General features: G+C 37.8%; 1 protein-coding gene across 3 annotated transcripts in view; it reads left to right on the top strand.

Annotated features, from left to right (window-relative positions):
- The window catches only part of LOC149188053 (D-2-hydroxyglutarate dehydrogenase, mitochondrial-like), a 455451-nt gene that overhangs the window by 426161 nt on the left and 12351 nt on the right, over positions 1-16939 (top strand). For all 3 annotated transcript variants that reach the window (XM_089411557.1, XM_089411558.1, XM_089411556.1), the window contains one exon: positions 5715-5820. In XM_089411557.1, coding sequence (XP_089267683.1) covers positions 5715-5820 — 106 coding nt within the window. The remainder of the gene's footprint in view (positions 1-5714; positions 5821-16939) is intronic.

The raw sequence follows: 16939 nt of genomic DNA, 5'->3' as shown, positions 1-16939 counted from the left end.
TGTTTTCAGTTGCTTCTCTCAACAACTAAGTTGCAGTGCAGATGCAGTGTTAGCAGTGGCAGTGCTAGCAGCATAGCAGATGCAACGTTTGAGAGGGAGTTGCAGTACAGATGTAGCATTGACAGTGGCAGTGTCAAAGGCAGCAATACAGTGGCAACAACAGCGCAGTGGTTGGTGGATAGTACGTCAGACATCAGCAACGTAGAGACGATGCTTCAGAGTCAGAGCAGTATGCAGAGAGGTAGTATATTGCTAGAGCACATTCCTCGCTAAGAGGGAGTGTTGATTTGGGGTAGCATCGGATGTGCTCTAAACCTCAAATTTTGCAGGGAGGCTTGGGCACAAGTATTCCAAAGAACCCAAAAAGTGTTTTTGGAAATTCCACCCAGAAGTGATTTTATTAAAATAATTACTATTTTTAATGGGGCTCCTAAGTCTAAACTTAGGAAAACTAAAATATTAATGGGTATTAATCTAATCAGGGGTGAAACTTCAAGAAAAAACCATGGATCAAGTCAAAACGATCTGAGCCTTTGATTATGTTTTAATCTATGTTGCCAGGAAACATGGGTGCGGGGACGGGGACGGAATTTTTGGAAACAGGGTGAGTGGGTTCGTCGGGTAATATAATAATATTAAATTTTAATAATTATATTTTATAAATTTATAATTTATAATTAATAATATATATAAAATTTGAATTTGTATATTTTTTCAACTTTAAACAAGAAAACTTTAATGATAATCATTTAAACATGTTTAGTCTCTCCCATATAAAAACACAATTTTTTCAAAGGAGATTCTTCTCAACCTGATAGTGGTCTAGGCTTTTCTTGATTTCTAGTCATCCACCTGCCCCATGCATGGTGTGCTCTGTGGTAAAGCAATCCCAAAAAGTTAAAACAGTGGCAGCCTTACCCTTCCACAAAACACGCTTATTCATTTAGGCATATTTTCCTAATTTTAATCTTAACATGATGTTATCAGAATGCTATGAGAAATTGGCAGATTTTGATACTTAATTTAGCCATTTTCCAAAATAGCCCTTCGCCATTTAACAGCATTAGCTGATTACAGCTTATGGCTGGTCTCAATCCTACTTTCTATTTGATCGAAAATGTCTGAACCTGTATGTGTGCATTTACAGTTTATAATTTGATGGTTATTAACTTATTTGGCTCGGGAATGAATGTTTCATAAATTCATTCCAAATTGATTTACAAGAATCTGCAGGCTCAAATTACAGAGTAAGAGGTCTCTTTTCCAGTTTTGGTTTCGATGCCATATAATATTAAAGGCATTGAAGATCCACAAATGCAGGAGATTCATAATTTACATTGAGACTAACAAACCTTGGGCATAAGTTTTGAAATTGTTTTTATAAATTTATAGCATAAGACTAATGGAGAGACTGATCATAAGAGTCTCCTGGGGTAGGAAGGGACTCATGAATGTGCAAACAGCTACCCTTTTTTTTCCAACTATGGTCATCACCTTATTAAATATTTCCACAAAGCTACAGCCAATATGATATGATATTCTGCTTGTGGGATTGTACACCCATAATGTTCCTTTTATAATATTGAGATATCATAATCATATATGATTTCAGAATACTATGTCGCTCATAAGTTTTGAAAAACTTATCACTGTTGATAAATTTTTACAATGATTCATTACCCTAGAGCAGCACGTCATGCCCACAGAGCAATGCTAAGGCATGTGAACAAAGACAGTCTTTGGAAACTGTAATCTTTGGAAATGATGGCAGAAAATTTCCTTGAGAAACATTCAGAAGACCTTACAACCATCTCTGAAGGACAATCCAGACCAATGACCATCAATGACTCCAAAAATGATATCATTCGTTTATGGCATATATTCTATATTCTATGGCATATCATTCATTTATGGCATATCATTTCTTAAATTTCAATAAAAAAAATTATTTGAAAATTAAATTTTAAATATAGTTTTTTTATGAAGAACCCAAAGAACCCAACCCGAAGAACCCAAGAACCCAAGCACACGAAGAACCCGAAGAACCCAAAGAACCCAAGAACCCAAGCACCCGTAGAACCCAAGAACCCGTTAAAGGAAAAGAACCCAATTTTTTTTTTTGAAGAACCCAGTTCTTCATGGAAGAACCCGGTTCCTCTGGGTTCGTCTGGGAAGAACCCGTACCCGAATCTGGTACTCGGGTGCAGGAACCCGGGACGGGTTCAAGAACCCCACCCCCGGGTGCGGGTATCCGTGCAACACAGGTTTTAATCTAGGCCATTGGTTGTCCAACAGGAAGATATAAGAAGGGACTTGAGGGTCATATTGGGTTATGATTAGTGGGAAAGGCAGGCCAACAAGATGGAGGAACACCAGTAGGTTGCACATGATGATTACACTAGAGAGGGGAGACTATGAAGTGATCAAAACCCTCGAGGGTGCATCCAAGGATGAAAAGTATAATGGACGAAGAGCTTTTCCTTGACACTATACTCGAACGGGGGGAAGGGCTCACAGTTACTTGACATCATATGACCAGGGGTGAGGAAATCACTTGACAAAGACTGAAGATGATGACCAATAGGGAAAAGGGAGAAATAAATATTGCATTCAACGGGTTGTGCTTTCCCAACATCATGATTTAAAGGCTCAAGTGACTTTAACATAGAATCATACTCAAGAGAAGTGGGAGCCCTATCAATGTCCTTAGTACCAAAGACTAGGTCTCTTCTAAAAGGAAAATTGATCACTTCCAATTTCTCCTCTTTATGAAAACGTAAATGAAGATTCTCCTTCCTAAGGATATCAATGGGTATGTTATCATAAGTAGTGACTGAGGGGAAAGGAAGATCAATCTCATCCTCATCCTCATCCTCCTTGTCGATGTCGTAAATGGGAGCACAATCAAATTGAGGACCAACAATTTCCCATTTCTCCTTTTCAATGTGGAAATAATCTTCAATGTCATATTCCAAGGGGCTAATGGGATCATCTCTCTCAAGGTTTTCAAAAGAGGTTTCATCAGGAGTAATATCCTTGAGAAAGGTAAGGTTGGTCTCAACTTCACTTTCCATGGACTCATCCTTCCCAACATGTGTTCTCAAAATCATTATTTTCATCATGTGGACCCAAGGAAGACTCATCTTCCCATTCATCACTTAGATTACCAAGGTCTTGATGATGCTTGATGAAGCCTTCCTCTTGAATGCTCAATGCAGGGAATACTTGAAAATGCCTAAGAAAGCCATCAACAAACTCCTCAATAGATGAGATGCTCCTAGGTTCGTGATTTTGCAACCATGAGTTATGACCATAGAGAGAACTAAAGAATAATAACATAAGGACATCTTGGTGGACCACTTTCTCCTTTGAAGTATGTGCATTAAATCTTTCCACATGGTCAATTGTGGAGCTTGGGTCACCATCAAACACGGGCATCCCATGTAGCATCCTTCCCACGACATGATTAGGATGTCCAAGGATGCTAGCAATGTCCAAAGTGGGAAATTTATGAAAGAATGATAGCCTATTTGAGGTATACATGAAACACATGTAGGAGTTTCTAGGGTGAAATTAAAGCTGCCTAGAAAATGCAATAGGATTCGGGGTTTCTGAATTTTCACATTAGGTAGTGTGAAAATTCGGTGACCCTAAATCCTACTCAACAACTGATTAAGTTTCTTCTATTTGTTAAATAACTTGAACAAATTATTTATTGCATTCTACGGTAAATATTGAAACTAATACACTGCAGCCTTCACAAATACAAAATTGCGGAAGAAATAAAAATACTGGAAGAAGAGAACACACACACAATAATACACTGTCATTTTTGGACCAAAGTCCCCGGAAAAACCCAACTTGGGAAAACTGGTGCAGCAGCTGATGGTTTTATTACTATGTAGTAGTAAATCTGAGTACAAATCTATGGAAGTTCAAATCTAACTTTCCATACAGAAAAAGTGACTGACAGAAGTCTAGTGAGAAAAATCTCACTTCCACCAGTGATCCGACACTAAACTTGGCTCAAGATGAGCTACTCCTTGCTGCCTCTGCGTCACCCTACGCAGATCTGCATCACCCAGCTCAGACCAGCGTTTCTCTTGCTGACTGATCAACTGCTACTCTAGAAACTCGATCTTCCTAGCCTTTGGGCTCCCACTCCGACTTCTAGCACTGAATTTCGACTTCTCCTCAACAAAATACGAAGCTCCCTCTGCCTCTCTGCACTGCGTCAGCCTCTATGGAATTCTATGTCTCTGCTATGCACTCACCGGACTGGAAAAACTTCCTTCCATCCTTACTATCCTTGCCCCTCTCTCACTGCTTCAACTTTACTGTATCACCTCCGGCAACTCACAACTGCTACTCTAGAAATCGATTTCCCAGGAAAATCGAATTTCTGGTGGCTCCAAGTGTGTTCTCCAACCCGCATCGAATTTCTTCTTATAATCTCTCGTTGACGCTTCAACGACGAAGATTAAAACATAATCGATGGCTAAAATTAACTAGAAATCGATCCATGTCTTCTTCTAGAAGATTCTCACCATGACTTAATTAATCAATTTTCCTAAGTTTAGACTTAGGCACCATTAAAATAAAATAAAAAAATATATTTTAATTAAGTCATCTCTAGGTGGAATTTCCAGAAACAAATTATGGGTTTTGAAGAATAGATGTATTCTGGCCTCTCCACCAAATTTTGTGGCTAGAACACAACCGATGCTACAAAAATCAACAGGTAGTATGTCTCTTATTAGATGTTACAAATGCATTATAAAATGTTCTCAACATAGTAAGCATATTAAAAGATTATTCCTTACATTAAATATGATAGCAAGACATTAGGTGTGCTATCCTTATATTAATGATGTATGACAGTCCTTAGAATTCAAGCAGTTGTACTTATGCAGTTTCTTTCTGTGTGTTTAGAAGCTTTCCTCTTCTTAGTGCTTCTCATCTCGTTTTTATACTACTGCTCATATTAGTAGCATGCATACATTTCACACAAACATACAAGTTTTAGGAATTTCTTAACGTAGTTTTTCTCGAGTGATGTATTAAGGTATTGACCTAATGTTTAACCAAGTTTTGAAGATGGCTAGAGAGACCCCACAATATTGGATAATGCATATAAAATCTAAACACGTAGTAATTTTATTATTAATAATTAACCACAAATAAATGCAATGCAATATCCAACTAAGCAATTTGAAATTCAAATAGTTGAATCATTTGTTTCTTTCCATTAAATGAATATGAAAATTCAGTGACGCCTGCATTCCTCACCATCTAACATAATATAACAGTTTTACATGACTTGATTTTAATTGATGTAGTTCATACATTATGCATGATACAAGAAATAAAATAAAATAAAAACGAAAATGATTCCATCCTCTCATATAGGGGACATAGGGGATGCAGCCATTGTAAGCTTTGTTATTACTTGATCTACTGGCATAGAACAACAATAGAACATGGATGAATTATGCAAAAATTTCAATCAAATTGGACAATTGGTTTCATTTCATATTTTCTTTTGTATCTTTTGCTCAATGGATCTCTCCAGAATGTGTTTTTGGTTTCCTATTATACTAAGTATTTATTTTGAAATTTACACTCAATTCCTCTCTAAGTATGTTCTTCAGATTTTGGAAGTAGCTTGCATGATATGCTTCTTGAAAGCTTTTCCCTGCTATTTGTTGGTTTAGGGTATTGCAGAGGCACTAGGGAGAGCAGGTGCTGTTTACAAATATGATTTATCACTACCTATTCAACACCTATATGAACTTGTTGATGAAATGCGCACGAGGCTTGGTAATACCTTTTACACTAACATTCATCCAAATTTAGTTGCTCATTAAATATTATGGATTTGTACTTTTCCATTTATGATACAAATATTGAGTCAGCACCTCGTTAAATCTAGCCCCCATTCCTTCTCTTTCTTCCTTCTGACATTACTTGATGTCACTGCTCCATGCATTCCTCCTCTCATTTAGTTTAGTTTATTTTACTTGATGCTTTCAGAGTAGCTATAGGCACTCTTGCAGGTGCTTATTCCTGATTATACTTTATTCATTTATATAGACCTACCTTTTTGGTCATTAGTCAGACATTAATATATTTGTATTATCTTTATTTTTTCTAACTAGTAAAAAGATGTTCTAGATAAGGATTATTCTACGTATCTATGATTTTAATCATACTTTGTCAAATGTTGCTGTAGTGATAGGCTAATGGTAATTTTGTCTTCAGTTTCCTAGAGAAACAAGACATAGGATTTTGAAGCCTTGGCACATTTAATTTAGGCAAGCCATGAAAATATTGCATTGTAGTTACTTCTAATACTGGTCAATTTTTATTGTGCAATAAGCCTCCCTTCACATGTGATCAATGGCACATGGTTCATGTTTGTTAGAACCTAATTATGCGTTTGAGTCTGAGCATTTGAGTTAAAAGCATATTGTTGCATGCTTAAGATGGATGATCTTGTATCTAAAGGATCCTTCTATGTATTTTGATGCATAATCTTTCATTGAGGGTACCTTTTGAGGCATATCACATAACCGGAGGTGAAATTTGCATATTTGGAGGCATTTCACAGAAACCAGAAAAGCCTTGAAGTTGCACTTCTACAAGCTATTAGAGAGGTACAACTACTGAAAAACAGCACCACAATTCTCTATTGTACAGCACTGCTATATAGATTGAACAGCTGCTGTACACTGCTGCAGCACAGAATCCATATGACTATACAGACTTGTATGGTACCATCCGTATGGACATTTTTACGACCGATGTCTCAAACTATGTGCTGGCTGGGAATGTCTCTTGGATACCTGATTTGTCTCTCCCTCTCTCTCTACCACTCAAGTTTGTGTGTAAATGCCTCTACCTTGTCCTGTCTTTATAGTTTTAGTGGAGAATCTATTTTTAAGATTACCCCTAGTCCAAGTACAATTTTAGACTCAGCTGCTAAAAATAAGACTTTCAAATTTTTTTATTTAATTGAATTACAAAGTAGAATGACTTCCAAAATTATAATTACTTTTCAAAATATCGCAAACTACTTCTGCATGTTCACAATGAAACATATTCTGAAGCTCCTATTTGAGCTATAATTTTCAACACTCCCTTTTAGTAAGGAATTTTTCACCAATCCAAGTCTCTTTGAATGCCTCAAACTGCCATTTTGCCGAGGGCTTGGTTAGAATATCACCTACCCATTGATTCATGAGAATATGTTGTTAGTTTCTATAGCATCGGATGTGTTCTAGCCACAAAATTTGGTTGAGAGGCTAGAATACATGAGATTTTCAAAACCCATAAATCGTTTCTGGAAATTCCACCTAGAGATGACTTAATTAGATTATTAACCAACTTGTTAATGCTTCTTAAGTCTAAACTTAGGAAAACTGGTTAATTAATCAGAATTAATTAAGTCAAAGTGAGAATTCTCTAGAAACTCACACGAATCAATCCAGAAATGATCTGAGCCATAGATTAAGATTTAATCTTGGTCGTTGGAGTCCCAACATGAAGATATAAGAAGGAACCAATGTGGTGATAAAGAACACACCAGAGTCACATGGAGAATTTGATTTTCCAGAGTAGCAGCAGTTAGTTGCCGAAGAGTTCGAGTTTCAGTGAGAACGCAGAGACAGTGACACTGGAGGAAGATTTCCAGATCCTATGAGTGCATTTGCAGAGAGGCAAAAGAGCCACAGTGAGGCTGATGCAGGGACTGCGCAGTAACCTCTAAAGGCAGTTCGATTTGCAAATTCGGGAAATTGTTTTAGTGTTCCAGTGGTAGAAGAATTTTGCAGAGGCTGGGAGAAGTATTTTCAGAGTCAGTGGCAAACAGAAGAAGCAACTCAGATTGAGATCTAGGTTGTACGAACTAGAGCCTTGTGCAGAGCCCACACAAAGGGTGACATAGGGAAATTCGTAGAGGGTTTCAAAGGCTAGTCTTCAGTGTTGGATTTGCCTATGGGGTGAGGAAAATTTCTCACTAGATTTTTGTCAGTATTTGTCTCTGTAGGATTATTAGATTCGACATCTAGATTATTGTACTCAGATTTTGCTGCTGCTTAATAATAAAAACCTTTAGCAGTTGCACTAGTTTTCCCAAGTTGGGTTTTTTCGAGGACAATTGTCCAAAAATAACGATGTCATATTTTTATGTGTGTGTGCTAGATTTTCTCAGATTCCAACGCTATTTTTCTTCCGCAATATTTGTTTGTGAAAATCACAGTGTGAATTATTTGGTATTTGTCGTAGCAAACTACAAACAAATTGTTAAATAAATTAACAATTAGGAAAATAATTTCCAGTTGCTGTGATAGATGAAATTTTCACATATGTTGGAGCTTCACTACTCTAAAGTAATATGTGGTCTTTATATGCTTGGACTTGTCATGAAAGATTGTATTCTTAGAGAGCTTGATACAACGTTAATTATCATAACAAATGACTATAGGCTCCAACCCTTGATCAAACAATCTTGCAACTAATTTGTGAAGCCAAATGGCCTCACAATTAGCAGTACTAGCTACCATGTATTTTACCTCTATTGAGCTAAGTTCCATAGAAGCTTTCTTCATGCTAAACCACGATATCATCATTGACCCAAGCTAAAGAACACCTTGTGGTGCTCTTCCTATCTTCTACACTCCTGGCCCAATCTGAGTTTGACTAACACCACGACATCACTTCACCATCTTGTAGATATCTTAAACCATACTCCATTGTGCCCTCTTAAATACCTAAGTACATGTTTGCGGCTACCTAGTGCTCCTTCCTTGCCTCCACAATGAACTAACTCAAGGTGTTCATTGCAAAAATAAATCTAGCCTAGTATTAAAGAAATATATCAAGAAACTTGTCATGTTCCTTTTTCTGGTTTCTCTTATAGCATGGTCAGGATGGACTTCCAAGGTTGGAGGTAGCTAGGTCATAGGAGCAAATTTACTCCATTAGCGAGCCCAAAGGCTTCTAGAGGGACTTTATTGTGTTTGGAGGAGTTTTTATGGTATCCAATGGCAATTACTTGGCATATTCCATCATCCACATAACTTGGCTTTTGTTTTGTTGCATTCCAACTCCATTAATTATGCTTAAGGTGGCATTCTCAGAGGAATACTATACGGAACACCTTAGAGTAATACCCTGTTGGAACCGAAACGAGAAGATCTACAAGATGAGATGGTGGGAAGTGAATTTCAGTGGTCTGAAGAATGATGATGGCCAATTTACCATTATCCTGAATTAAAAGGGTATTTTAATTAATTAGAAGAAGTGAAAATATACTAAGTGATTAAAATAATAATTGCAAATTTAATCTTCTAACTTATGCAGTTTATTTATCTTTAGAAATTATTACGGAAAATAATGATTCACAAATAAATACATGAACTGAGAAATAATGCACACACACAAAATTATTGACACCGCTATTTTTGGACAATAGTTCCTAGAAAAACCCCAGTATGGGGAAAACCAATCTGCAGATGAGGGTTTATATTATTAATAATTCTTCAACGAAATTGAGAAATAGAAGTAGCTTTCCTCTCACTAGCAAAGCTCTGACAATCATTATCTCCACTGGCAAATCGATTTGGAAACCCAAGTTTCCTCTACAAAATCAAAACAACCTCCTTAGTGCAATTCACACTCCTTCCTGCAACTCGCACTGCCTCTAGAAAATCATTTTTGCAATGTTTACTTCCTCCTATAGCTCGACTGAGCAACTTGCTCTTCCTCCAGCACTTGTCTCAATGAATTGGAAATCGATCTATTGCCCAACTATGCACACTAGCTAACTCCCACTGCCTAGTACGACCTCTCTACAAAATAATTCGACCTCCCCTCCTGTCATTGGAATGTTGGAATCTTTGTGGAGATTTTTTCTGGAAACTCTCTTCCCAATCTCTCTGGTGAAACTCCGCTGCTGGTGTCTCCCTCTACACCCTTTCTCTCGTTGCAATTTGCACCACTGAGTGTCTTTGTGTGTTCTCCAAAGCCCCATCGACTTGCTCTTATAATCTCTCATTGAGCAACCAACGACCACGATCTAATCACAATCGATGGCTAAGATCATCTTGACCCCATCAAGTGACTTTTCCGAAAGTCTCTAGAGCAAAATCAATTTTCCTCAATTAATCTGATTTAATTAACCAGTTTTCCTAAGTTAGACTTAGGAAAATAATTAATAATTGGATAATTAATCTAATTGAGGTATTTTCATTAGAAATAATTTCTAGGTCTTAGAGATAATTATCCTTCTATGTTCCTTAGCCTCATAGACACCATAGAGACTAGAACATATGTCCGATGCTACCAAAAACTAACACTCCCTCTTAGCAAGGAAGGTGTTCTCCACTACTCCCATCTTATCCCTAAAGAAGACAAACTTTGCCTTACTCAAGGCCTTCGTGAGTATATTTGCAACTTGTTGGTCTGTGGGAACATGTTGTAACTGAACTGACCCATGCTACACAATATCTATGATGAAGTGGTACCTTATGTCAATATGCTTCGACCTATCATGAAAGACTGGATTCTCAGAGAGCTTGATACAACTCTGATTATTGCAATAGATACTGGTCTAATCGATTCGCTAACCAAAGAAACCCACTAGCAGCTTTTGAAGCCAAATATCTTCACATGTGGCCATGATTGCTGCCATGTATTCTACCTTTGCAAAACTCAGTGCCACGAACTTCTGCTTCTTGCTGCACCAAGAGATAACCCCTGATACAATATTGAAGCAACACCCTTAGGTGCTTTTTCAATCCACTGAGCTACATGCCCAATCTTCATTTGTATATCCACACAAACTGACACCATCACGTCGAGTATATCGCAAGCCATACTTGGTTGTACCTCGTAGATGCCTCAATACATGTATCATTGTTGTCCAGTGTACTCTCTTTGGCTCCACCATGAACTATTTAAGAGTATTGACTACGAAACAAATGTCTAGCCTTGTGTTGACCAAATACATGAGAGATCCAATGAGTTGCCTATATAAGGTTGGGTCCAAATTTGCGTCATCTGATGTGGCTATCTTCCTCCAGTTGGTAATCATAGGCGTAGGCATGGGTCTACAGTCCTACATCCTGAATCTCTTCAAGATCTCCATAGTATATCTTTCTTTCCCATGGAAGATCTCCCCATCCGTTTGCCATACATCCAGTCCTAGAAAGTAATGCATCAATATATTTAACCCCCCCTTTTTTTTAATGACTTTTTAACTTAAATGATATATATTTTTTTCTTTGATTCCCTTTTTATACTTTATGTTAATATTTTCCTCCCTTTTGTTTAATACCCCAACAAAATATATTATACTTTAGATAACTTATAATTATTTTTTATTTGCTTTTTAAATTTAATAACCTATTTCCCTACTTCTTTAATTCCTTTTCACTTAATCTAATATAAATTTTGGTCTATTTATTAAATAAACTATATGTTTACCCTTGAGTGATTTGTGAAAGGCCATGATTATTTGAAACAGTGGCTTATAAAACATACTTGCCCATTGTACGATTGATTTTAATCACAAATTGTCAAAAATCAATTGTCACCTCTGATTTGTTAGTCGATTGCAAAGCAGTCAATTGTTGTATAGATGTGGCATAAAGACCATATGAATAATGGGCAGGGAGTAACTAATGACAACATTAATGTGATGGATAGGGCAGCATGCAACAATGTTCAGCGTTAGTAGCTATGACAATCGAAAGTGGCGTGGGAGAGTCACTGGATGTCACAACTTTATAATTTTATTTTTTTCTAATATATATATATATTGTTCTTTTTTTATGTCGACTTTTGTTTATAATTTTTGTTTTTTTTTTTAATATATAATCTCTTTTCTTTTCTTTTTCTCATTTTTTTTAATGGCCAAAGGCCTGACAGAGAAATGGAGAATCTCCAAAATTGAGTAGTGAAACTCTTGAATCACAATAGAAACGAAGTTGACGATAGATTTATGGCCAAAGGACAAATCGAACTCACTTTGTGCAACAATTGAGCAACCCAGGGATCATATAGCTTTCATACTAATGTAACGAACAAAGTTTGTACATCAACAAAATACTCAGAATATCAGGTATATGTAAATATCTATTATAGGAGATATATATTATATAAGAAATGTACGGAAGATATGAGATGATTACAAATGAGGGTGAGGACCTGCTTATATACCTAAGCGGGTATGTTGAAAAATGTGTAACTAGGTTCGGACTTCATAAATATGAGATGTACTTTTGATTCTTGCACACTGTAAAATGAAAGAAAAATTATTATTATTATTTTTGGAGCATGGGTTTCATGCTCAAGGTCTTTTATTTTATAGGTCAAGCACCCATTAAGTGCTTCTAGGGTTTTTCCTAGGTCAAGAAGTCAAAAGAGTCATTGTCATAAGTTCAAGGCCCCATCGGGCACATTGTAACTTGTAAAGAAAATTATTTTTGTCATTAAACTGTCAAAGTACCCTTCAAGACCAAGTCGGCTTAGTAGCTGGGAAGTCGGCGTAATTTGAGGAGCCACGTCCACCTTAAGAAGCCTATATAAAAGAGGAACTCGACCTCCTTGGGTCACATTCATCACTCACTCATTCCAGCGAAGGAAAAAGAAGAAGAAGGTAGCGAAGAAGGAAGAGGACGAAGGAGACTTGCCTTTGGGCTATTTCTCTCTTACACGTGTGAAGGAAGGCTAGGGTTTCTGTAGCTAGTCTCGAGTTTTTCTTCTGTAGGTTTGATCTTGAAGAAGGAAGGGAAAGAAGGTCAACGAAGTTCACAATACGCCATCCTCAAGCTCCAGAAGGAAGAGAAAGCCAAGCGAAGGTCTGAAGAAGCCTTGGGAGGCCAAAAGAACTCACACGTGTGGCAGCAGCTGCTGCAGGAGGGCCGAAAATTTCAGACCTGTAGTAAAGGCCGAAATTCTGTAGCTGGAGGTCAAAGTTGTGCTACTGGAAGAGATTTTACTAGGTTTGACTTGACAAAAGAAGCACATCATCCGAAAACGTTGGACTTATCTTGAAGGGTATTGGTCTTGGTCTAGAGGTCTTGGAATTCTTCAATTGAAGAATCTATAAGAAGAGAAGAGATTTGTGGGTTTTCCTCTTAAGTGGAGAGGTTTTGGCCCTAGCCTGCAGCCTATATTCGTTGAAATTTCGAAGTCTAACCAATAGAAATTCTTCCTGCACTATCTAGTTTATTTCACCTACTTGTTTAATTTCTTAACAAGTTATTTAACCATATAAAAACTGAAAATAAACACAAATGTAGTCTCAACCATCTACAGATCATCAACTGAAAGAATAGACAAACACACAAGGGACATCGTTATTTTTGGACAATCATCCCCGGAAAAACCCAACTTGGGAAAACCGATGCAACAGTTCTGAGGGTTTTATTATTAAACAAATTTCTTGAGTACAACTAGGGTGCCAAACTGGGTCACCCAATAGAGAAATCAATCTGGTAGTAATACCTCTCTTCAGAAGCAGATATTCAGCAAGCCTGCTACACGAAAATCTCTCTACCGCTTCTCTGAAGCTCTGCGTCAGCCCTACTGGCCTCTGCGTCGCTTAGAAGCCCCCTGCGTCAACGTTCTGCTGCTCTGCGCTGGCTCTCTGGGCTTCTGTGGCACCCACGCAGGCCCTACTAGCCTCTGCACAATCACTCTGGCCCTCTACGTAGCTCTTGTTGGCTTTGCGTAGCCTCCTCTGCCTCTGCATTGGTCCTTCGGCACTATCTCTGCCTCTCTGCTATGCACTCATTGCCCCTCGCTGCAACTCAGACCACTTATTTGATTTCTCTTAGCAAACCGCACCCTAGAGAATCAAACTGACTGATCAATCTTGGTGTATCTACAACTAACCCTCAAGTCTCCTCTTATACTTTTCTTGTTGAGTCTTCAATGACCGAGATTAAATCTCTAATCAACGGCTAAGATTAGATTTGGCTTGATCCATGTCTTTTAAAACATTCTCACCCAGTTTTACATTAATACCCATTAATATTTTTATTTTCCTAAGTTTAGACTTAGGAACCCATTAATATATTAATTATTTTAATATCTCTTTGATCGGGTGGAATTTCCCCAAACCATTTCTGGGTCTTGGAGATCTCATGTGCTTTATCCTCTCCACCAATTTTCATTGCTAGAGCACATTCAATGCTACCTCAAGTCAATATCAAAGAGCAGAGACTCAAACTCATAACAACAACTTGCCTTCATTCGCTGATTAAACAGATATTTATACAGGACAGAGAAAGTTCTGGAGATTGATTGGGGCGATGGCTTCTTTAGGAAGCTTGCCCATTGTCAACGAATTCTAGATCCTGCATTTAAAGCTTCTGTTGAATTCCAGCGTCTGTAATAATGTGGGTAGCTGGAATAGTTCCTTCCAACACTCCCCCTTAATTCCAACTATATAACAAATATATAAAACATACTCTTAATTGATATGCCTGCAGGTCTAAGTCTCAGTTAGGCTTACAATATAATTTGGATTTTCTACAACGCACAACTTACTTCTACATATTTAAAATTTAGACTTTCCAAGAGGCTTGATGAATATGTCAGCCACATTTTCATTTGTATTACAATATGATAAGTCAATTTCTTTTGATTGCAATTTTTCTCTTACAAAATGATGTTGTGTGTCAATGTGTTTTGTCCTTGCATGATATATGGGATTATTTTCCAATTTGATAGTGCTTTGATTGTCACATTTGATTACTGTAGGTGCTTGCTGTGTTTCTCTAACATCTTCAAGTATCTCCTAAGCCATATTGCTTCACAGGTAGCACTGCATAATGCTTTATACTGTAGAAATTTCTCATTTCCCACACCGGTTTTTAGTTTCACCTTATTTCTCCCATGTAGTTGAATGCCCTTTCCCATAACCATACATTTAACAAGCTGAAAAAAATAAATATTGCTGAAAACACAAATTCTGGAAATTTTACAGAATGCTGGAAATTTCAAAAATAAAAATCAGTAGTAATAAACAGCCATTAAAACACATTTAAACACTGAGATTTTTGGTCAACTTGACCCTGCAAAAACCCCCTACAACTCTTGAGGAAAACTAGTTCGAGAGCTCTTCTTTATTTCTGAAAATTGCCTTTTTACAATGAGAAATATTCAGCAAAAAATCAGCAAGCAAATTTACAACTTATCTCTTTTCCCATGCCTCTCAGCAAACTAGAAATTACAGCAAATAGGACAGCAATAAATGTTGTACGGCCTCCTCGATTTTTGTGCCCTCTTTCAACATTAAATGTTGTTGTACGGCTTGCATTAAATGCGCTGTACAGACTGCAATAAATGCATTGTACGGCCCTCGTTTTGCATGTAGAAAAATTAGCAAACTGCTCCTCGATTTTTGTGCAAACCACTCCTCGAAAATCGTGCCAAAATCTGCCTTTCACTATGTGCTGAACCAGCTGTACAAATCTGCTCAACTGCTGCCTTGGAATGTGTGCCAAGCTGCTGTCTCCTTCTCCTCCCTACTCCGAAATTTCTCTTGCTCTCTTGCTCTCCTTCTCCCAATCTGCTCATAAAAGAATGAATGACCTTTCCTCCTTTAATATAACCCCAAGTGACTTTTGGGTGATCGAAGTGACTTTTGGGTGATCCCTAAATCCAATGGCTGAAATAGATTGAGATCTAAGGCTGAGATTAAATGCTCATTTAAATCTCACTTTTTATTTTTTAATTCACCCCACTTTAACAAAGACCCACTTAGTCATTTATTTCCAAAGTCACTTTTCCTTTCTAATTTTTCATTGACTTTATAAAAGTCACTTTAAAATTAGACTTAGTAACTTTATCACTTAAAGTCACTTTTAAATTAGATTTAACTTTATAAAATTATAAAATCACTTTAGGAGAAAAATTAAATTCTTTTGGACACTTTTCCCTAGGCCAAAGATCAAAGCCTTAAGGAACCACCTGTCCTCCGGTACCAAATTTCAACACTCCCTCTTACCGAGGAAGGTGTTCCTCACCACACCCATCTTGTCTCTGAAGTAGACATGCTTGCCCCGTGGTAAGGCTTTGGTAAGAATATCTGCAACCTGCTCATCAGTGGAAATATACTCAAGCTTCACAGCTCCCTTCTGAACATAGTCTCTGATGAAATGATATCTGATCCCGATATGCTTTAACCTGTCATGAAATACAGGATTCTTCGTGAGTTTAACGCAACTCTGATTATCACAGTAAATCACTGAAGGTCTCAACGGCTGACCAAATAAGCCAAACAACATCTTGCGAAGCCAGATAGCCTCACAACTAGCTAGACTGGCTGCCATATACTCTGCTTCCGCTGAACTCAGTGCTACTGACTGTTGCTTCCGGCTGAACCATGACACTACTACTGAACCCAACCCAAAACAACACCCTGGAGTGCTCTTCCTATCAAAAGCATAACCTGCCCAATCAGAATTAGTGTATCCTGCCAATCTCACTCCATCTCCCTCCCTGTAGTCTAGACCATAATCCACTGCCCCTGCAAGTATCACAAAATGTGTTTTGCAGCCACCCAGTGAACCTTCCTAGGCTCACACATAAACTGACTCATCGTGTTGACTGCAAAACAGATATCTGGTCTAGTGTTAACCAAATACATCAAGGAACCAATCAGCTGCCTGTACAATGTGGGATCCACCAACTCGGAATCCAAAGCATGAAGCTTCTTCCAGTTGGTGATCATCGGTGTCGACATGGGTCTACAATCCTCCATGTGGAATCTGCTAAGGATGTCCACAATATACTTCCCCTGCCCCAAGAATAAATGCCCCTCCTCCTGCCACACCTCCAAGCCCAAAAAGTAATGCATCAAGCCAATGTCCTTCATCTCAAACTCCGTCGCAAGATCTCTCTTGCAGTGCTCTATGAGTCTCTC

The sequence above is a fragment of the Pinus tabuliformis genome, chromosome 3_1 (genome assembly GCF_031772625.1).
Source record: "Pinus tabuliformis cultivar Carrire ecotype Pingquan chromosome 3_1, CPIR1, whole genome shotgun sequence".
In the NCBI taxonomy this organism is placed as follows: Eukaryota; Viridiplantae; Streptophyta; class Pinopsida; order Pinales; family Pinaceae; genus Pinus; species Pinus tabuliformis.
This window is presented reverse-complemented; position numbering and strand designations above follow the sequence as displayed.